The 23538-nt window shown below is 45.5% G+C and overlaps 1 protein-coding gene across 1 annotated transcript in view; it reads left to right on the top strand.

Moving 5' to 3' along the window:
• Positions 1-14624, top strand: part of LOC144108681 (uncharacterized) — a 28793-nt gene extending 14169 nt beyond the window's left edge. Inside the window, exons 3-4 of the mRNA XM_077641858.1 lie at positions 9673-9691; positions 14384-14624. Coding sequence (XP_077497984.1) covers positions 9673-9691; positions 14384-14624 — 260 coding nt within the window. The remainder of the gene's footprint in view (positions 1-9672; positions 9692-14383) is intronic.
• Positions 14625-23538: the final 8914 nt, after the last annotated feature.

Raw genomic sequence — 23538 nt, 5'->3', positions numbered from 1 at the left:
ACTCTCTGCCATAGCAATTCTGTAGTCCTGTCGATGATCACGAAATACTGGCACCACTGCATCGATGCACTGGATGGATGCGAGGACTCCTGCACTCGTAGCCACAGCAACTCCTTGTACAGCTGGCACTGTCTTTGGTGTTCAAAGGACAGTATTTTGCAAACTCTGCGCCGCTGTCCTGGAGACGGTCTGCAGCCACCAAACAGTGCGATCACCTCAGCAGGAAGCACCTTCTAGCGGATACAGGAAGAACTCTCTGCCATAGCAATTCTGTAGTCCTGTCGATGATCACGAAATACTGGCACCACTGCATCGATGCACTGGATGGATGCGAGGACTCCTGCACTCGTAGCCACAGCAATTCCTTGTACAGCTGGCACTGTCTTTGGTGTTCAAAGCACAGTATTTTGCAAACTCTGCGCCGCTGTCCTGGAGACGGTCTGCAGCCACCAAACACTGCTATCACCTCAGCAGGAAGCACCTTCTAGCGGATACAGGAAGAACTCTCTGCCATAGCAATTCTGTAGTCCTGTCGATGATCACGAAATACTGGCACCACTGCATCGATGCACTGGATGGATGCGAGGACTCCTGCACTCGTAGCCACAGCAACTCCTTGTACAGCTGGCACTGTCTTTGGTGTTCAAAGGACAGTATTTTGCAAACTCTGCGCCGCTGTCCTGGAGACGGTCTGCAGCCACCAAGCAGTGCTATCACCTCAGCAGGAAGCACCTTCTAGCGGATACAGGAAGAACTCTCTGCCATAGCAATTCTGTAGTACTGTCGATGATCACGAAATACTGGCACCACTGCATCGATGCACTGAATGGATGCGAGGACTCCTGCACTCGTAGCCACAGCAACTCCTTGTACAGCTGGCACTGTCTTTGGTGTTCAAAGCACAGTATTTTGCAAACTCTGCGCCGCTGTCCTGGAGACGGTCTGCAGCCACCAAACAGTGCTATCACCTCAGCAGGAAGCACCTTCTAGCGGATACAGGAAGAACTCTCTGCCATAGCAATTCTGTAGTCCTGTCGATGATCACGAAATACTGACACCACTGCATCGATGCACTGGATGGATGCGAGGACTCCTGCACTCGTAGCCACAGCAACTCCTTGTACACCTGGCACTGTCTTTGGTGTTCAAAGCACAGTATTTTGCAAACTCTGCGCCGCTGTCCTGGAGACGGTCTGCAGCCACCAAACAGTGCTATGACCTCAGCAGGAAGCACCTTCTAGCGGATACAGGAAGAACTCTCTGCCATAGCAATTCTGTAGTCCTGTCGATGATCACCAAATACTGGCACCACTGCATCGATGCACTGGATGGATGCGAGGACTCCTGCACTCGTAGCCACAGCAACTCCTTGTACAGCTGGCACTGTCTTTGGTGTTCAAAGCACAGTATTTTGCAAACTCTGCGCCGCTGTCCTGGAGACGGTCTGCAGCCACCAAACAGTGCTATCACCTCAGCAGGAAGCACCTTCTAGCGGATACAGAAACTTGCAGGCCACATGGGCAATAACGAGAACAAGTTGCTATGGTTTTAAAGAATAGAGCAAAGGAACGCACGCAGAACTCGCCTGCGTTCTCACAAGTTATAGATGCCTTAGGGACATATTTTTGTCAACATGTGACTGGTTGCTGTATGCCCGCTTTCGTGACACCACCGTTTTACAAGTTTTCAGATTCGTTGATTCTTGTTTTTGTTGGGTGTGACAAGGAATCGTTTTCTGCATGTGTTAACAAGCATTTAAACACGTTTTCAGAGTGCCTACCACCATTACAGCTGACGCACAAATTACTGGAAGATTTCATCAGGTTTTTAGATCTAGGACTTCATTTTTCAAGTAGACGTGCTTGTTGGGCCTTTGAATGCATAGGCAACAAACCTTTGCTTCCTTACAACTCAGCACACTCCAAGTTGGTTAAGAGAGGCATCGTAAAATCGTGCCTATCGAGCGCACTGAACAAGTCCTGCGCCATTTCGTAGTACACAGCTTCAAGGGTCAGGTGCAGTGCCTCTCAAGCGCAGGCTACAAGCCATCCTTGTTGACGTCAGTTTTCCGAAGACCTGCTGAACAAACCAGCAAGCAGGCGGCCTGATCAAACGGATCAAAAGAAGGTGGCAGTTGTCCCGTACTTTCACAGGATTTCGCACAACTTTAGGATCTGGGCCAGGGCCGGTGTCAAGGTGGTCTTTTCCGTACCTGAAAAACTCTCCAGGATTTGCAGGATAGTGAATGCAGAAGCCTTGCACGTACCCTGTTCAAAACGCCACCAAAAGCACTTCGTAGGATGTTCGAAGAATGTCGTATACTCCATACCGCTGACCTTTAGTGAGCGGTATATTGGTCAAACTGGGCAGTGCCTAAACGAGAGGTTAAGTGAGCACGCAAATGATGTTAGAAATTGTTGAAGCAGTAAAATGATCGAATACATTAATAAATGCAGTAGTTGTGCTCCTAGGCTAGATAATGCAGTGGTTCTGCGCAGATGTGCGACGCAGCTAGGAAGAGCGATCATCGAAGCTGATGAGATTGCCAAGTCCGGTAGCTTGTGTGTCAGCAACCCCTCAATTTTGTTATTAAAAAAGAGCTGAAACATCTGACGCTGTAAGAGAACTAGTTGCATGCCTTCCCTCTGTGCGATGACGGGATATTAGCTGTATCGATTTCTTCCTACGTTATCCTGTCATTCTGCATTGTTGATATGAGCAGCTGCTGTATATAGTCAACTGATCGGCCAATAAAATGCCTGAGTTGTTAGTCAGTGCTCTGTTCTGTCACTTCGTTTCTTCCTGTGTTTGTCTGTCTGCGCTGTAAACCCCGGTCAGTATGCACCAACTAGCCTGCAAAAATGTTCTTGTGAGGTTTTATAGTTTGTCGTCAGCTTGTGTGTCCCATCTCCTTGGCCACATGTCATGCTGGGTGGCTCACAGTTGCTCTGAAGTCAGGTCGACAGGACTGCTGGCATCATGCTGGCTAGAACTTTTAATGCAGACCTTCGCTGCAGTGTTGAGGTGGCTTAGTTTGATGGTTACTTGACAACATTGCATTCACTTGCGTAATGAACACACCTTTTTGTCAGAAAACTGAGTTCACTTTATGAGGTGCATTTATTACGTGGGACAAAATTTCCACACTGCAAGCAGTTAAAATTGAATTCATCTAGAGCCTTCCACTACGGTGTCTCTCATAGCCTATGGCAGCTTTGGGATGTCAGAACATCACGTATTGTACCATACCATCAATTAAAGTTCTTAGCCGCCGCTGTGGCTGAGTGGTTATGGCGCTCTGCTGCTGGCCCGAAAGACGCGGGTTCGATCCCAGCCGCGCCGGTCGAATTTCAATGGAGGCGAAATTCTAGAGGCCCGTGTACTGTGCGATGTCAGTGCACGTTAAAGAACCCCAGGTGGTCGAAATTCCCGGAGCCCTTCACTACGGCGTCTCTCATAGCCTGAGTCGCTTTGGGACGTTAAACCCCCATAAGCCAAACCAAACCAATTAAAGTTCTTGCAGATTTGAATAACTTGTGCAATGCAATGATAATGGCTAATGACATGTGCAATGTAGAGTGGGGATGCACTTATTTTTCGAGCACATTCCCAGTGCCAGTAAATATTGTCTTGAGGTCTTAGTGGCATCTATAAAGTCTGAAATGGCGCAGTCAGGTCTCTAACTAATTTAAAGCTGAGAAAGTAAAGATGGTTGTCTGCCAACAATGAACTGATTAACCTACCTACTTGCTCAGTTAACAGCGCTTAAAGAATTACGAATATATATATGCGGACAATCCAGGAAATGGTAGACTTGAAGGGAGTGCCCAGGTAAATCATTTTGAGCATGAATACAGTAAAACCTTGTTAAACCGTATTTGGCCAGAACTCGGAAAAAGTACGTACTAAACATTAGTACGGCTTAACAGGAGTAGCATAACATCGCCCACTTACCCTGCTGAAAAGAACACCGGAGATCAGTAGCAGGATCAAAGAAGGAAAAAAAACATGCAGCCTTTATTCAGCACTGCAAACGTCAGTAATTTTGGTTTGACGCCACGGTTCCCTAGCAGCGACAACAGCAGCCTCAAACTCATTTAGACCGCGAGCGAGCTTCCCAGCCAGTCCCCTATTCTTGGCAAATAGCCGCATGACATTTGCAGTGTTCGCAGCTTCTCCCACTGTTGAGCCGGAATCACCGTTACTTTCTGTGCCGTCCTCGTCGCTGTCAGTTGGCAACACTTCATCCACAACTGAAGCAGCGATGGCTTCATTGGACATGTCTGGCGAAGTTTCCAATTCGCTGTCGATGTCCCTGAAATCAGTGAAAGTAATGCCTTCTGAAGCACCTTTCCTCTTAAGGACTTCAGCGAGAAGACTGTCACAAGCTTCGTCCGCGATGTCGTTTGCATTGTCTACGTCAACTTGACTTGTCGCCACGCGTGCTCCAAAAGGTGAATTGCACCCAGCAGGTCAATGGCATACACCTTGCCGCACTCGAGTGCAAGCAGCATCCTGCGCAGCAGATTTTTTCGGCACAGCTGTTCAACGGCTCGAATGATGCCTTGGTCCAAGGGCTAGGCGATCGCTGTGGTATTCGGCGGCAAAAACACCAGCTTTACAGCCTTGAGATCATTCAACGCGACAGGCGCTGATGTGTTGTCATGGATGAGGACAACACTTCTCCCTTTGGCCTCAAAACGGTAGTCAGTGAGGCGCATATATTCCTTTAACACCTTCCCGGTCACCCAAGCTTTGGTGTTGTTCCTATAGAAGACTCCCGATGGCAGTGGGGTGCTTTTGAAACACCTTGACTTGGCTGACTTGGCAATGACAAGAAGCGGCAGTCTCTCACTTCCTAACATATTAATTGCGAACGCAACCGAAATCCGATCCTTTGCAGGCCTGCTGCTGGTACACAACTCTCCCTTGAACACAAGCGTTCTATTTGGCAGCAGCTTGAAAAACAGCGCAGACTCGTGCATGTTGAAAATGTCATCGGGTGCTTAGTCTTTCATGGTACGTCTCAGCTGCCCCGTTCTCCAATCTTCTGCGCCATCCACGTTGGCTGCGGCACCTTCCCCAGCTATGGTCTTTGTGCTGATGCCATGCCTCGCTTTAAACCTCGCCAGCCATTCATTGCTGCACAAAGTCGTCATGGTTTAGCTGCAGGCAAAAACCAGGGCTTTCTCAAGGAGAGGTCCGCTAACAGGCAGGTTTTTTGAATGAGCTGCTTTCAGCCAATGCTTCAGCACCTCCTCCACATCCAGAAATGTTGAGCCTTCACCCGACATCTTTTCACAGTCGCAGCAGCATTGCCGTGCAGCTTTTCCCTGGTGGTCCACATGCCACACACAGTTGTCAGTGGCAAGTCTCTCGCAAGCCAGCACAGATTTCTTTGCTCCTCTCTTGATAGCATGGACTATCTCTAACTTGTCGTTTATACTGAGCACCCGGTGCTTCTGTCCAAGCTTCGGCATGATGCGGACCGAGAACGCGTTACACACTCAGATCAAGCAGCTTAAGGCCACATGTGAAGGCTGCAGCGGCCGTTGTTCAGAAATTATGCCCTGTATAAGACGTTTTTCCGGGTGATTCGTTGGCATTGATGGCAGGGGAGCATTTTTTTGCAGCTGGAAGGACGTTTTTGCAAATCGTCGGGTTCTGGCGGAACAGAAAAAAATGCCGACACCGTGCTGACCCCGAGAGAGGGCAGTGACAGAAGGCCAATGAGAGCCCGAGCGGGGGTCACGTGATTCAGGATGGAGCCACTCCGGTCGAGAGAGACGTGCTCGCGAGCATTTTACGCGCGAGAGCCAGCGGCCTCACTTCGTTGTCTGTGCATCCGTCTGATCTCTGTATAGACAGGTGGACACTTAATGAAAGGTTGATAACCGAAGTGGAAAGGCGACACATCCTCTGGGACGTCCGCAGCATTGATTATAAAAACACCCGAAAGAAGGAACAAGCATGGAAGGCTGTAGCCGCTGCCCTCGGAGAAAGTGGTATGTATTCTCCTGCGGATATTATTTGCTCTTGTGCACCTCGTATATTTCTGGGCATGCGGCAGCTTAAAGAATGTGCATTTATCGACTTCGGCATAGCTGTGTCGCGTTCTTGCGGGTATGTGTGCAGCATTCTTTTTCTACGACTACAATGATTCTTTCATTTGTGATGCACCTTGTGATTAGCTTATCCTGGCTGATAGCGGCAGCGTTCGTACGCAAAATAGTGCACTGGCCAGTGTGGTTCGAGGCATGAATTATGCAATTACCGGGCATAGCATGCTCGAGCGCCAGGCAGCAACCGTAGTAAGGTCCAATATAAGACAATATTCTCACTTTGCTCTCAGTGTGACAAGATGGCCGTTCGTGAAAAAATTAGCTTGTCGCCGCTTTTATACCGGCAGTGGAAAATACTGTAGTGCATTGCGCACATTTCCTGCTCCTGTTTATTGATGCCTCCGTTGACTCTGCCATGTATAAATAAATATTTCTTTCTCTTATAGTGCAGGTAATCACGAAGAGATGGACGTTCCTCCGGGACACTTTTGTCAAAAAAAAGAAAGACGCAGCCACCCCATGTAGCGGTGCTGGTGCTGATGCAGTTGTCACCATAAGATGGCCTTTTTATAAACAGATGTCTTTCCTACACGGCAGTCTCGTATACCCAGAGTACGTAGAATGGTTATTTTGGTTACCTTTGCACTATTTATGCAGCTCTGAAATTGCTTATTTTTCAGTAGCCCATCCATTGAGTGTTGTTCAATAATTCAGTACAAGGAGTGTTCGCAAACTAGAGTGAAGCTACAAAACCGGCTCCAAGCAATTCTGTAAACTTGTTTGTGTTGTCGTTTTATTAGTGTGCTGGGGACGGGAGACATTTTCGGTCAGCGATTTTTTTTTGCGTCGTATGAAATGTCAGCAGGTGTCAAATTAAGTTAATGTGCTAGTGATTGAACAGGCTTTGCACAAACGAAGGAGTAGCAAAAAATATGCACAAAAATATTATGTTTATTCACACACATTGATCACTATGCATCATTGCAGGATGACACAATACAATTATGTTTTATTTAGCCATATAAAACTGTATAGTGCTTAAACATCACCTTCGAAAAAGTACATGTTTCTTGGACATAAGAGATAAGTAGCAGCACAGATATTGAAAATTTTAATGCAGCACAAAGGTACAAATAAGTAACACAAGCAAGAAACACACATCAGTTACATTGCAAATCCGCGCAGTAAAGCATGGTGTATTCTGGACTGCCGCACGAGCACATTGCATTTTAAAAGCGGTTGGATTAAGGCAAGACAGATTTGGTGTTACTCTGCGGAACTTAATGCTGCAGTCGTCATGCCCTCGATATTGTATTTTATGCAGGACAAGTGGAAACGTTTCACCATTAGAATCAGTCGTCGAAATGACAGCGGACTGTTCTCCAGCAAAAACTCTACTTGAAGGCATATACGATGACACAGTGACAGAAGGATGCGCAGTAGTTGAAGAAGAACAAGCAGACATTTTACAGGGCACTCCGAGACATGCGGAAGCACGATCAAACTGTGTAGCCACATCAGCACAGAGCAGCACAGGTGGGGTGGTTCCCAATGTACTGCGCAAAAAGAAACGAACTGAAAAGGCGTTTCAGAAAGAAATTAATCTACTAGGTCAAATAGCCTTAAAGGAATCCAATTCCGCAGAATACTTTGGTTTTGTCATAGCCGAAAAACTACGGCAGTGCCGAAAACACTGTCGTATGCAAATGGAAATTGAGTTGCTGCAGGTGGCAACGAAGTATGAATGCACTGAGTAAATAAAGGAGTTCATCTTTTTTACACAGAATTCTCTTCTTTTGTCTAGAGTGCATGGATGCCTAGCTGTTCGGCTGGCGACTGCCAAGGGATTTGTCTTTCTCTTGCAAAAAAACCAGCATATGAGGCGCGTAGCTCCTGGGCCAATCTCGGGCTGTTCCTGGCACACGTAGGCTTCAGCGCAGACGTGGCTGTGTCCGCTTCAATGTCAGATCTCCACGCGCCATCGATGGTATTTCCAAAGATGTCTTCGTGGTCCTCATATCTGGTAGGGCAGTAAAGTTCGTGCCCGCGGCCTTCAATGCATAGAAAATTGTGCAGGGCACATGCAGCCTTGACTACTCCAGCATTCTTCAGCTTCATCCACCCTCAGAAGATCCGAAATCGCGCCCTTTAAATCCGGAAGGCGTTCTCCACGAGTTTCCTATAAAGTAATTTCATTTAAGTGGTTATATATAGTACGAAAAATGTATTTTCGGGCTTTAAATCATTTCAAGCCAGGTAATTAAGTCAGGCCTGAAAAGTATATCATGTATAGGGTTTTTCTTTTTATGTGGCAGCTCATTCTCTTTCTTTAAAATCAAACAAACCAAGTATTGGCTACACGAAAAATTTGACCAATAATCGAACTATAGTATAGCTGATGCTCACTAAAAATTATTATTCAGCAAAATATATACATCTGCAGAGTGCATAACTGCCGCTTTGTGTAAAACACCTAATTATTAGCAGAAAACTTTATTGTGCTCAACAGCTAGCCCAAATATAGTTATCTGTGATTTAACCTGTCTCAAGAAAGCGGTTCTGTTTTGCGAAATCAACTTTCTCTATTTCATGTAAAGGAAATAAATGTTAAGGTACAAAACAGCGCAACTAACACGAAGGACCAGAAAAAGAAGAATACACGAACATGGATAATAATTTCATTTTAATCCTGGAATGTTCGAGCCGCATTTGCGTCGTGCGAAAGTAAATTGAGATGGCATGCTATCGTACACAACATAAAGATATACCAGACGAACAGTGCTGCGTAGACCTACTGTGCACGACTGAGCCAATAGTTGAACACCCGCTCAGGAGTTGTTTGAAGGCTTTTTCGCCGACGAAGACATATGCAGCTGGTTTGATGGTGGCATATCCAGCAATCCTCCATTTAGCTGCTTGCCCATTGTCGATCGCTTGAACACCCCGCCATGACTGATGCATTCCGGGGTACCGACATCGATCAGTCGAAGCAAGTATCTGCTGTTGGCTACCGCCATGAAAACGATGGAAAATGTGCCCTGCAAGAAGGCAGGCTTAGTTTTACTTCATGCAGAACCATGGAGCAGCATATAAAGCTGAATTATTTTTGTGCCATGAATCCGCGGACACAGAATGTCCGACATTTGAATACATACCTTATAGTTTTAATACAGGCTGCCTGTACTGGGAGGCTTTTCAATTTGCACGGGCTTGCCATCGATAGCACCGAGGCAGTTCGGAAACTGCCACCACTGCCAAAAGGCGGCGGCGATTTCCAGCCACTCTTTCTCTGTGGCTGCCTGAAATAGCACATATCTGCAGTTTTTAAATTGCTGTGACAACTTTACGAGCGCTACTGCATAGTTATTCTGCGACAAGATGGCAGGGCGCCTGCGCAAACAACGAGATTGCAGAATTTTCAAAACAACTAAATTTGATATGGCCTCATGGAACACCTCATGTCCTCATGAATTTTGTAACGCTGGCCTTTTGTACCTGCTAATTCTACATAACATTCTTAAACTTAACGTGAGCTCGGCATTAAAAGTATATAGCTTTCCTACTTACTTTGATTTGCAGTTACACATACCTTTGTGTAACGTGGCTCCAGCTCCTGCCACACTTGACAGGTAAGATGAATAGCCTCTCGGGCTGTTTCTAGTCCCACTCAAAACTCTGGCAATTTCTATTGTTGCATTTTCCAAAGCAAAAGTATCTGAAGACAAATGTGAGAAGTTTCAATGAAGCAGCATTGCATTTCTCTGTTTGTGTTCTACAAAATGTGCTCAATACAAAACAAAAGGCCGCCACTGTCTGGTAGACGAAGTAACGAGCGTTAGCTTTATTGACCATGCGTAAAACGAGTCTTTCCGCATCCAGCGGGTCCAGTGAAGAAAACCATGAGTGGTTTGGAAAAGTAAACCAACTTTTCCAGCTGATGGAGCGATCAGTGCCCAGCACCATCTGTCAGAGAGATGCACGTCTACCCGTTGTCGAGTTACATCCCCTCAGGATACGTCCTAAACGAAATTTGCTTCGTTTGAGGGGTCAAGGTGGACCTAGAATTCGGCTTGCAGTGCGATATGGAATGCTTTAATATGTAATACAATGTTTGCCTATTATTTAATTGTGGTTTTATTTCTATACTACAACCCGTAGGGTTTTATTTGCCTACCAAATTCGGTACACAATTGTCCCCGTATGGGTGCCCGTTGTTGTCAGACTAAATATAGCGGAACGAATGTATGCATTGTAGATGGCGCTACAAGTCTCAATGTGAGACGTGCTGTAGCTGCTGCCACAGATGGCGCTGTGATCTCAGGGTAGTAGCATACCCCATGAAATCTCGGAACGTGATAGCAGTTGCTGCCACAGATTGCACTGCGGTCTCAGGGTGATAGCAGACCCCACGAAATGTCTAAACGTGATGAGTCAGAGCTAACGCTCTTAAAACCAGATCAAATGACATAAGCATGCAGATAAGCCTTGTTTAGGTGAGCAACGGGCACTGCAACGTATTCGACACAAAATCTCATTGCAAAATTTAAACGAAATTAATAAAAGAGGTTTGAACGTTGGCACGCTCTTTTATGTTGCGAGTTACTTCCAAATATTTTCTGGAAATCGCTAATTTTTCTTACGTAATTGAGGCGAAAAGCAAGTTGTATCTATCACAGGCTCTGTGCAAAACTAAATGAGCTAACAGATGGGCGCCGTATGGCTTGTAGAATATTAGGTTTAACTTGGCAGGCCCCTCACCGCAGAGTCATTGCCAGGCGCTCTCCGAGGTGATCGGCTCCCGTACGAAATGTTGCTTTGTAGTTCCTTCTTTGACAAGGCTGTGAAGCTTTTCAAACAAGTCAGGCGTCATGCGGTGTACCTGAAGAAATATTCTGGGTCCTCTTCTCACATGACCTGCATCTACTGAAAAAAAGGGCATCTACTTTGCAATTCTACCAATATTTCAGCGGTAATGAAAAGGAACTGACCCCTGTGTAGTATTTGCTCAGCCTTCCTGCGGTGCTACAAAGGGCGAACCCATGTTTTTCTATTTTGAAGCTGGGCTTGCTTTAATACAAGCATGCCTCTGAGTAAATGTAGCCGTCGTCTACGCTCTATTGCACGAAAGTACTTGTGCACGCCGGCCAAATGAGGACGGAAAAGCAGAGCGGGCTGGACCCACGAAAAGACGCTGCAGGGACAGAGGGGGCTTGAACTTGAGAGGGCACTGTAGCTTAACCCACAGGCGACAAGGAGAACTAAGTGTGTGTGGCCCTGACGCACATGCCTGAATGGGGGCGTGCGCATCGCACAACTAGGCGGCTCAGCCGCTCAGCTGCTGACCATGCGGGAGTGAATTCGCCGGCGTGGTCTTCGGGCGTGCAACGCGATTTCGCGGGCAAAAACGCTCCATTCGGGTCACGCTTTACAGACAGCAGCGCCAAATCCCCCTCCAGTTACATTCATAGCAGGCGGAGACGAAATAACGTCTGAACCATTGAGGTGCAAGGGGTGTTTGCATGGACGGACCCAAAACCGGGCCCGCTAGGGAAGGCAGGTGGATGTGCCACAGCGGTAGGTCGTGGCCTCCGCGATCAAGAGCGCAGTTGCCAGAGTTGATCGCGGAAGCCACCGGTAGTTATTGCTGCTGCGGAGAAATTCCCAGAGATAGTGCTAGTTGTATTATCATCACATCATCAATTATTGTGGCTGCATTTGGTTAACTTTGGCTCTGATTTGTCATTGGCCACGTGGCTTGCCATTGCATCGGTTGCATCGCTAGCCGAATCGTCCTATGAGTTGGTGCAACTGTCGTGAATTCGTCGCGCAAGAATGCGACGAAAAGTGAAAATGTGCTAACCGATGCATCTGCGATATGCTGGTGCGGTTTATGCAGATCCAATACGCATTATGTTCAATGGGCGCTTAGTGGGGGACTTGACTTCACTACTTTTAAAACAAAACTAATGTTTAAGCGGGCACGTTTTAATAAGGTTTTATATAACACCAAGTGGTGCCATCCTGAAGTGCACCGTTTTGGATTAGAATTCCTTTGTGTATGGAAAATACCTAAATTTCTTCAGTATTTTCTTGTTGCTTGTACATCTAAATTTTTTTTATTGTACCTCAGTCATGTTTATGAATTGCACACTGGCGCTACCAAGAAGTTCCTTCTGCTATTGTATTGAGGCAGGTAGGGCTGTCTGCATCTGTGTTTGTGTGATTCAGCAAATACAGATGTTGAAGCATGGCCATGGTGGCAGCTGCTCAAAAGGCAGCGCTTTCTTTTCTGGCAGCCAACACAGGAGGCAAGCCTGAGGGCCGTTTCACATGCATGCGATTTTTGCCTGCAACACTGCAAATTCTGTCTGTCTGTAACGGGGGAGGGCCTTCGGTTTAGTCACAGACTGCTTGCGATCGAGTTCCGTCCGGTTGTATTTCGTTCGCAGCGTCTGTGTGATCGGCTGCGACTAACCATTGAGAAGCATTGTGACGTCATGTCACGTGCGGTCGTGTGTTGGCAGAAGTGGAGGGAGCGGCAAACACAAAGTTTGTTTGGGTTGCTGTGCGGGCACGTGGGCGCACATTGCAAATGTCCACTCCTCGCGCTCTTGTAGGCACGTGCCCGTGTTTCAATGAGTTACTGATTGATGAAGTGGTGAGGCGGCCACTTTTGTGGAACGTAAGGTCGAATGTCGTATCAAAAGAATATTGACAAAACTGGACTTTGGGAAGAAGTAAGAGATGCCACGAGAGCAATCAACCCCACAGGTACATACTAGTTCTTTTTCGACCATTTTTATTTTAGTTATGTACTATACTTTACTTACTTACTCTACTTGGAGTTGTTAATTGTAACATCGAAGCGCTAATCACGAGTGATTGTGCCGCCGCGCGTTTGACAATAAACGACAGCCGGCTCGGATGGTCGACGCATGCAACATGCTCAGTGCACGCTGTATAGGTACGCAGTTGCATATGCGAATTCATGATGTTTTCAACAGTGGTACTGTGCAGCGAGAACAAAAAAAAAACGGCAGTAAATCATAGTGTACTGAGCGCTGCTCAGAGAAAAAGTATCGACGACGTCTTTTCCGCTCATATTTTTTTCAGGTCTTTGTTTCTTCACACACTGCGGTGGCCAACCACATGCCCAATATGTGGGCTGTCATTTCAATTAAATTTCTATTCTTTAAACAAGAAAATTGAAACATTGAAACACTAAACTTAATGATGACCGGCCTTGTTCACGAATGGGGACCACACGCCTGTACCCGGTTTAGTACATTATATTTTGCCGCTCAGCACGAGACAAGTGCCTCCGAGTTGGTGTTGCGGTTTCCGATGGCGGAGAAATGGAAAAATAGATGCGTGCTATGAAATGTCGGTACGCTATAAAGGCACTGAAGTGACCAGAATTATTTTGGAGCTTTGAAATTACCGTGGCAGCACCGTTTTATTTGTAACCATTTCTGTGCTCAAATCAAACTTGTCCCAAAGTTGTCCTAGTTTTGTCTTGCATGTGCTGTCATTGTTTGTGGTATGCATTTTCACTCGCTTATGGGAAGGCACATTCAGGGAAAGATAACTGAATATTCGTTCAAAATATGAATGAACCCAGCAGTCACCGAAACTAAGAAGCGGATATGGGAATGCTTCTTAGGTGTACTTAGTTCATGTTCCCTGCTTTTAATGGAGTGCAGTCCTGTCTGTCTTGTTTTACACAACCAACTCGGGAACACACTAGACAATTTCTGGCATGTGTTGAAAAGCGTTTATAGTACATCATTTCAAATAATTCATTTCATTTGTAACTAATTTTCATATACTTCCAGTTACTGTTAAATGCGTACAGTGCAGATGGCGGAACCTAAAAGATACTGCCGAAAACGGACACACGGAGTGGAGCTGGAGCCCTACCGAAGACTAGTAGGTGCTGGGTGCACTTGGAAAGAATGAGGTTCTTAAAGGACCAAATGGAAGTATGCCAGTAAGTATTACTCCAGTGCAACTTTCCCACCCGCATTCCATTTTACTTGTTTGCGAGAGTTTTAAGAAGAAACATTTGGGTACCATTTTCACAGTAAAAATGGATGTTGCATGTACTGCTTCTCAGGGTATATTCTTCATCCACCGCAATAACTGTTCACTGTAATGCCTTAATTTGGTTTGTACGGTTTCAATGCAGCTGTGATTTCGTGAATGCCAGGTTTGCGACATTGTTATAAATAGAGCCGCAGTTGTATTGGCAGTGCTGCTGTCAAAGCCTATCACTACATTCTCTTAGTGATCAATTTTTACGTAATGTGACCATACTGCAGAGGACACAGCAGCATGGAGGTGGTGCCCGTGCACGAAGGCCTTGACGCCCACCCACGGCGAGGACCTCCAGCTGCGGCCGATGACTTGATACCAGCAGACTCTTTTGTGGATATTTTTGTGTGCCCTGATTTGCCGCAGTCCAGCATCTCTCAGGCTGTGCCTTTTAATGAAGAGCAAGGCACGACGAGCCAGTCTGCTTGTCTTAGTGCAGTGAATGCCCCACCGCAGCCCAAAAAGTGAAGGAAAACTCAGGAGGAGCTTAATGTTTTAACTGCACAGCTTGTATCTGTGCCAAGTGCGCTACTGGGGCATCAGCCAGCAGATGCCAACAAGCATTTTTGCTGTCCCTGAAACCATACCTGGCAAATGTGCCAAGTACTATGCACCATCACCTGCAGATGGAAATTCTGAATATTATAGGCAAATACAGCCAGGGAGCGTATCCTGCACACCTTGTGATATCGTCGTCAAAATAAACAGAAGTGAAAGCAGATTCAGTATGTCTGGCACCACATTTATTTCACTCTGCTGCAGTTGTGAAAAGAAAAGACTGAGCAAAGAAGCTATGACAAATTATAACCTTGTAGGGCTCGTAAAACAATGGTACTCAATGCCCTGTGTTCAGGGGAACAGCTGAAACAGACTTTATTTTTTTCTTAATACTGTGCCTGTGTTGCCATCTATTTCAAGACAATGTCATCTGCACTGGAAAAGAAATAAAAACAGACAGTAACGCTTGCTCTTTTTGGTACAAAAGACAAATGAGTGAGACCTGTTGACCACACGTAGCACACTGACCCGAAAGATGGGCGCTGGTTCGAATCCTGCCATGGTGGTCGAATTTTGATGGAAGCGAAATTCTAGAGGCCAGTTTACGTTAAAAAAGCCCAGGTGGTCGAAATTATCTGGAGCCCTTCACTACAGCGTCCCTCATAGCCTGAGTCGCTTTAAAACGTTAAGCCCCATAAACAAAACCAAAGTTTACAATAGGCACACACACTGACATGGAATAAGTATTCATCACGGGAAGTGTCTGTATGCTTGTTCCATATCAGTATGTGTGTATGTGCATGCACGCGCACCATTAAGCATACAGCACGTAAGAAGCAGTAACCAACTAGGTTAAGCCCAGATGCTGAACTGCACATGCTCTTAACAGGGGCCCTGTTATGAATCATGACCTATGGTCGCAGTCCAGCGGATGCACGTTGCCATGGTACAGCATCCTGAGAGCTTACGAAATAAGACGAAAAAATATCCCTGGCTTCAGCAGCTTCCGTAGAGAAATTGTGGCCAGCAAGGGGCTGCAGGTCGAGCATGGCTGAGCCCCCATCAGCCTGGTGGCACGCCACTGACCCAGTACAACATTCCAAAAGCTGTCCTCTTGATCGGCATATGTGGCATCCATGTGGAAGACATCATCCATCACGGAGTTATGCAAAACACAGGCAGCCATACAACAAAGTCGACATTTTCGGGCGTCATATTAATTACTTGCCTGAAAATCTGAAACCTCAAGGCCATAACGCCAAAGGCGCTTTCCACGAACCTCCAGCAAATAAATAGCATTGTGTAATACATGTTGCGAAGGGAGCTTCGATTACCTGGCCCGGCTTAGGTGATAGTTAAAGATCCGCTTGTGGTCTTCCTGGCACCTTCTTGAATATGACAGCAGGAAATCGGGATGGTGCTCGAAGATCTCGTCACAGATGACAACATGTGGTGCCATTGCTGTTAATCCAGGCAGCTGTGTGGGGGCTGGCAGCCCAAGACGGCCTCCTTCCAGGTACTTTCCAAACCTGGAGGCACTCAGGCTTCCCTCATCACTGACGACCGTAGCTGTCAACATCAACTGCCACAAACTTCAGGTTGCTGTCTGTTACTGCCATCTGTACAATGGAGTACGTGCCCTACAAGTGACTGCAACCATGAGCATTGCTTCTAAAGCATGACAAAGCACAATTAGTACTTTGGAGAAGTGCAGGCTGCCAGAATTTGATGGGGCCTGTATCTGCACATGTTTCCAGTCAACTGCACCCACACAGTGCGGGAAATTTCGCCTGTGGCAGAACCCTGCAGCCACCTCTACACCCTGCAGCCACCTCTAACCACTTTTCAGTGGTTGGCATCTGAAATAAAAATTGATGAATGGGTAAAATTTGTGTGAACAGAGCTCAGCGTGTACTGGTAGCAGTGATGACATCTCTAAATTGAAGTAGTAATGATACTGGACTCAACACCTGGTTAACACAGTCAGTACTAAACTCATTTCTCACACAGGCATCGCTACTGGGTACCATTTATCCGCAACATACAACTTCATCAGCAACAATGCTGTTTTGTAATCATCACTGATTACTCAGGGTGACCCAATGGAGCACTTTATTATTTCTTGATATTGATACGGGAATAAAAGAACAATAACCGTAACAATATGCTACCTGTTTTTTAGTGCGAGTCGCAGCACAATGTATAAGCACCTCTGTTTTGTGCTGCGCGGATGTCTGGCACTTTGTAGAGTGGCATTAAAGAATCAAAAACAAATGCTGGCATCCGGAGATAACACACAGAGAGTAAGTAGAGAAAAGAAGCACAGACTTTCAACTCGAGTTTCCTTGTTGAAAGCCTCTTGCAATCAGTGGAAATCTAATATTCTCATTCGTGCTTGTACAAAGCTGTGAGGGGCTGCTCTAAGAAACCAGTGGGGACCTCCCCTCCTCTCAGATATTGCTTGCGCTGGCACATCTCGCTATGTGCTCTTAAGCTGGGCCAGCAGGCTTGCCAGCACTGTATCTGCATTGTGGCTCTGTATCACGTGTTGAACAGCAGTTCAGTGCACCTGCTGTTCCTTTCTTTGTGCAGAGAGGGTCTTGTGAGCAAACAGCACATGCAAGGGTAAATGGGCAAGCTACGGTATACTTTTTGCTACTGGTCGTTTCTAGAAAACTGCGAACTGCACACACTTTGTGTCTCACCGTTACTCCTCCATTAATGCAGAAAATGACCTGACCAACCGGGATGATCTTCAGGTTGATGCAGAAGGTTTGCCGGACGCCAGCTGTAGCAAGCGTAGACTTATTGCCATGGCCTCATCTTGTGGCACCCGGCCGGAGGTGAGTGCTGACTTACTTATTCATGTAATTTGCTGCTGGTTAGCTTGTGTATGGTTTAACCCGATTGTATCAAACTCGGATAAATCTAATTATCTTTTATATCGAATTAGTTTTAAGCACCGTAAAGCTACAACTTGAATGTATAGGAAAATGTACGGCTATAGTGTACAAAATTACCCATCACATCCGATAGTTCGAACTTCTGGCAACACTGGTCTACTCAAAAAGATGACTTCCCTCATCATATCTCCAAAGATTAGCTTCCCTGCATGGATCTGCGGGTACTATTATTGCTATGTAGCACACGTAGACCAGTAATAACGCGGATTTTCCACCGTGTAGGCAGCAGACGCGTATCCAGCCAACCAGAATATGCATTTTTAACGTGTTGCATCAGTTTGGCTAGCTAGCGTTGTAATGCAGTTCGCACTTTTACTGACTCGTGCTGCCATCGGCATTTTTGCATAGTTTTCTTGTCTGTGTCTGCGCACAATCGCAGCCATGAAATGGCAGAATCTTCCTTTTGCCATGTAACTGGAAATTATCAAGAGAGTTGAATGAAGTGAGAAAAAATCTTTGGTTGTTTGCCACTAGCATCGATGGACCAACGAAGCTTCGACCACTCGTGATCAGAAAAAGCAAGTCTCTGCGATGCTTGCAGAATTCGCTTTCGGTTCTGTTGACCGACAGGTCCAATTAAGAGCATGGATAACCTGTGGACTTTTTTCCCAAGTGGCCGCAGGCTTGGAATGACGACCCGGTAGGCCAAGATTGCCATGTCTGTGGCCACCGCTATTCTGTGTCCACTGCTAGTTCTGCAACATTGTGTTTCGCTTCTCACCACCGAATGTAACTTTGGTGCTTCAACCATTGGACCGGGGGATAATCCATGCGGTGAAGGCCAGTTTGAGGAAACGTCTGATTGAACGGCTCCTGCAGAACCCGAGAACTGGAAGAGAGCCAAATATTGACCTCTTAGGTGCCCTGTCTATGCTAAGTGGTTTGTGGAATGATGTCAAAAACGAAACTACAGACCTGCTTTTGACATTGTGGACTGCTTCCCCGGAAAAAACTGAGCAAATTTTTTGTCTCATGAGGTCCATGAAGCCATTGCAAGTCTTGATGATTTGTGAAGCCAGGTGTCCATATTTGTTGGTGCTATTTGTGATGGGGCAGACGTAGGCAACTTTGTCTCTGCGGACGAAGACATCATTGCTGATGTGGATAACGAAGACACCACTGATGTGAATTTTGACGAAGGCTTGAAAGGACGGGTGGCCACATGCTTCGACGTGCTCCGTGCACTTGGCATGGTTCATCATTATAGCTCGTCAATAGAAGGCTGTGGTCTCAGGTGTTCGGAGTCCATCGATAACTTTGAAAAATGTGTTCTCTCTGAGGCAGTGAGTAAACAAAAAATGCACGAATATTTCGCTTGGTAATCTGCACGCAGTGAGTGGCTATCATAGAAATTCATTTTTCTCCATCTCAATATGTTTGTACGTTGTTGAACTTACTGCAACTTTTATATCGAATTATATGTTATATCAAACTTGTAGGCTTTTATGTTGCAGTTGATGCAGCATTTATTCTTCTGAGGCAGTCTGTTGCTAATTGGTGGAAGCCTGTACTGCTTGCAGAAGGCCAGCACCAGGGCTGCAAGTTAACGCATTAGACCAGGCATCTAAAACCAGGTCTTGACCACAACACCAGAAAAGCCTCTTCCAGTGACCTCCAGTTAGTGTACCACTGTCTGGTGCTCGCCGTGGTCACCCATTGCGTAGCTTGAAATTTAGTGCTACTGAAGTAGAACTGAGTCCATACCGGACGTTTGACATAAGATGTTAGGCAATTTTTAAAAATATGCTTTTTGAGTTAAAGAGTGCGTTTTTCGATAAATCATTGTCAGCGGTGCAGCACATCAGCTAACAGCTGTGACTTGCTAGCTAGTAGGCTCGTGGACTAATATTTATACAGTCGATGACCGATATTTCAGACTTTGCGGCACCCGAAAAATTGTTCGAATAAGCGAACAGTCCGAAAAATCTGTCAGCTTCAAAAAATATTCTTTCTGCAAAAAACTGGCTTTAAAGATAGTGAACTTTGCAGCACTCCGCATTCCGCTTGCAAGCGATAATATTGGACAGTATCTTAACCACAGTCATGCTTTCGTCATGCCCACACCACCTCACATCACGATACCACACAGGAATTAGTGTGGGCAGAAAAAAGAAATAAAAATAGTAATGCCGAGTCCACATCGCATGGAGCACAACGGGCTACGATACCAGGCAGTGCGACACGGCCGCAGGTCATGCAATTACTCAGTTTACGTGGCAACGACACTCACAAACACCGAGAGAAGTAACCCGTGAAATGGCACGAGCAGAAGCAAGCACATTCGAAAGCACCCTCTCGCCACCATCTGCCCCATTGTCATGTGGCATTGTCCAAACTGCGAACTCTGCAACTGTCTGGTTCAGTGCTTTCGCACGCTCTTTCTAGTTGTGCTCTATGGCAGCAAAGAGTGTGCAGTTATTTCAAGTGGCAAGAACAAAGTACAAAAAGCCAAGCCTATCCAAGCCAGCCGTCCATTTGACTCAGTTTAAATCCAACATGCCGCCTTTCGTGGCGGCAGAGAATCGGTTAGTTGGGACAGCAATGCACGCTCACATTTATGTTAGGCTGAACAAACAAACTTTCTCTTGAAAAACTGTCCCCACAGCATTGCTAGCATCTGTTTTAGTCTAACAAATCGAACTTTTAACTCCACAGGATCCGAAAATATCGCTCATGAAAATTCACGCATTCCTATGAGCTGCCTGACTGTTCCTCAGGGAATTCTGAATTATTAGAGTCTGAAAAATTGGTCGGCTTCTGTAATTAACTTTCCAGATACTTTTGTTAGTATCCTTACTTATTGAGGGGTGCAGCCCACAGCAAGCAATATTCATATCAACTCTTAGAATTTTGAAAATGCAGTTACTCTTTGTACTGTGACCCAACAGATTTTGCCTATTTCGATGAATTAGAAGCTTTGGAAGGGATTCTCAAGATTCTCAAAAGCACATTTATTTTGGCGTGATGTAGGCAAAATTTGTTCTTCCAGAGCGCTGACTGCAAGTGTGTTTTTGAAATCCTAAAAACTGATAAGAGTGTTACAGTGGGCTTCCCACCTCTGAATGAATAAGGAGATTAGCAGTAATAGTTATAGAGTTGACTATTTAATACCAATTAAGCTGCCTACTAGTTGCATGTCTTAGCTGTATCCTGTCGCACTACACAGCTGTCAATGCTGTCCCGAAAAAGTCTTCAAACTCGAAAAGCCTATTTTTAAAATTGCTGTCACATTTACCGTCTGTTGTGGGCTGCGACTTGACACCACTGCAACACCACTGTGTGTTTCGTCAGTTTCTCGGTGTTGCGCTTTTATAATATTTCTTCGTTTTTGCAGGCTTGTGACGAGTCCAGTGAAGCATCTGCAGCTGCCAGTGATTCAACTGCAAGCCTCTCTCGGATATCAGGTCAGTGCGCTGTCACTGATAGTATAGGTTAGTTTCTGCATTTGTACAAATGTCTTCAACTGCCCTTTTAAGTGTAATGAGGTTGGCGGTTGGCACTCAAATTAACTTTAATTAGGGTAAAATCCCGTACAAGCATAAGAAACAAGTTAATGCAACTCCTGAAATCAGCTTGATCGTAAAAGGCAAAAACGGTTTCCTCTACAGAGAAATCATCCCTCGATTTTGAAGTTATCAAACGCAGGTCCAAGTAACATAGGGTAGCAGATATGTCATCCAACAGAGTGCTTAGTCATGTGCATAAAGGTGTTCATTTCTACTAGTTGCACAGCACGACTTTAACAGAGAAGAGACACATCAGTATGATGTGTGTTTATACTGATGTGTGTTTTATTGTTACTGGCCATGGCCACACAGTGCTATTTCCTTTTTTATTAGCTTAACATTTTTCATTGAGGCTTCTTTTTGTGCCTCTTTTAGGTGACTAATTCTTTTTCTGACTAATTTTAAAGGACCCTAATTCTTTTCATGCACTGCAAAAATTGGTGTCTGATCCTGCTCTGGCTGGATTAAGAGTGGTGTGAAGCAGCTGTAAGAATAATTGTTTCTTAAAAAAGCAGTTGTGTGTCTGTATTCTGAATAAGAAACTGCGATCGCTGAGCCTGGCAGTCACTATGCTATGCAGAAGTTGAGAAACTGAAATGTGCTGTCAGCTAGGGGATTAGAGGAAAATCACTTGCATGCAGTGCATGGAAGGTCGTTGTCATGTGCATGCATTAGTTTACATCACCTTGCGTCATGCTGTATCTCTGATGACTTTCCACATTTGTCAAAAACAAAGCACTGCTCTACTTGTCTTGAGTGAAAGACTGTTTCAACCTCAACCTACAGCAACATTGTTGCAAGATGTACAACAAGCAGGTAGATAGAAAATCATACATGCTCCACATGCCACACTAGAAAGTTGAAATAAAGCTTTTTGCAATAGCAAGCTTGTCTATGACATGTAATTTGCCTAAATTTTTTCGCACCGGTTGTTGGTGTTGTCACATCATATCCGGCAGCCATGCAGAAGGCCGAGATAAATCTTGAGCATGAGATTTTTAAAAAGTTTTCCTTTTCATTACTCTGGTTTACATGGTTAAAAACAACGTGGGAAGGATTCCTTCATTGTTTTTTTTAGTCGTCATCAGCAGTCTGATTACACCCTCTGCAGGACAGAGGTCTCTCCCTTATCTCACCAATTAACCCTGTCCTATGCCAGCTGCGGCCACCTTATCCCTACATACTTCTCAATTTCATCCACCTAGCTAACTCTCTGCTACCTCTGCTATGCTTGCCTTCTCTCGGAATCCAGCTTTGTTAGCCTTGCCTTCGGATTACAGCCATGCCCAAGCTGTTTAGCCATGGTTGAGGCTAATATTCACCAGCCAGTAGTACAGTAGAATCTCAGTGATACGAATCTCACAGGGTCGTGAAAAAATTCGTCTCATCTGAAATTTTTTATTATCGAAAGGAACAAAATTCATATGCAGAAGCATGAAAATTGCATTCAAGCAGGTCTGTTTACGGCTGAAAGGATTTATTGACTGCTCTGCAGCCATAGATCACTAATCGCAGTGCGTACCACGTGATTAGCAATCGCGACTTTGGCGATGTGCGGGCAGCGCTTAATGCTCGAGGGTGCAGTCGCAGCTCGCGCATTTGTTTCATCCATAGAGGCAAGGGAGAGAGTTCGGAAGATTCGAAATTCTGCACATCGTACACAATGCACTTTGGCCGGGGAATTTCGCGAATTCGTATCATCGCGAAATTCGTATCAACCGTGTTCATATCAATGAGATTCTACTGTATATCACAGTGACATTCTACGGTCCTTGCTTCTACTGCATAGATATTCTCTTATGAATGGACTTAGCAAAACTGAACCATGGGCAGCCGTCATACTGCTGTGTTATATTCGTACTGAATGCAGCTGTTAACCCCTACACTTTTCTTGCTACAAATCTCACATGATAGGTTGCTGAACCCCATCACTGTGAGACAGCACATGGTTGCTGGTCTCAGCAAGTTACCTTCTTTTAGCCGCAGTTTCAGGTTACTTTTTGGAGCTTGTTTTGAGGCCTGTGTACCCTACAGTGCTTAAAATGAATAAAAGAAGCCTCAGAATCTAAAATTTTTTGCAGGAACACTATGTGCTGTCCTACTTTAGCGAGGTGAACGAACCCCTGATTGTCGAGAATAACCCTGCGCCCTTCACTGCAATGTGTCTATAGTGTCGGGGCAACTTTGGGACATTAGCACTTTTGCTACAGTGCCGTAGACAATCGGTCATATATGACCGTTATTTTGAACAAGCCGCCAAAAATTCTGTTCGGCACTTGCAGACAAGCTGCAGTGTCTAGTTTGTCTTTATAGAACTAGTCTCTTGGTTCTTTATTTTTTAACTTGACGGAGCACTGTGAAAAATAAACCTTTAACCACGTGCAGCAGTGTTGGTCGGTGATCATGGCAACCGCT

The sequence above is a fragment of the Amblyomma americanum genome, chromosome 10 (genome assembly GCF_052857255.1).
Source record: "Amblyomma americanum isolate KBUSLIRL-KWMA chromosome 10, ASM5285725v1, whole genome shotgun sequence".
Taxonomy (NCBI): domain Eukaryota; kingdom Metazoa; phylum Arthropoda; class Arachnida; order Ixodida; family Ixodidae; genus Amblyomma; species Amblyomma americanum.
Note: the sequence above shows the minus strand (reverse complement) of the source record. Positions and strands in the feature narration are given on the sequence as shown.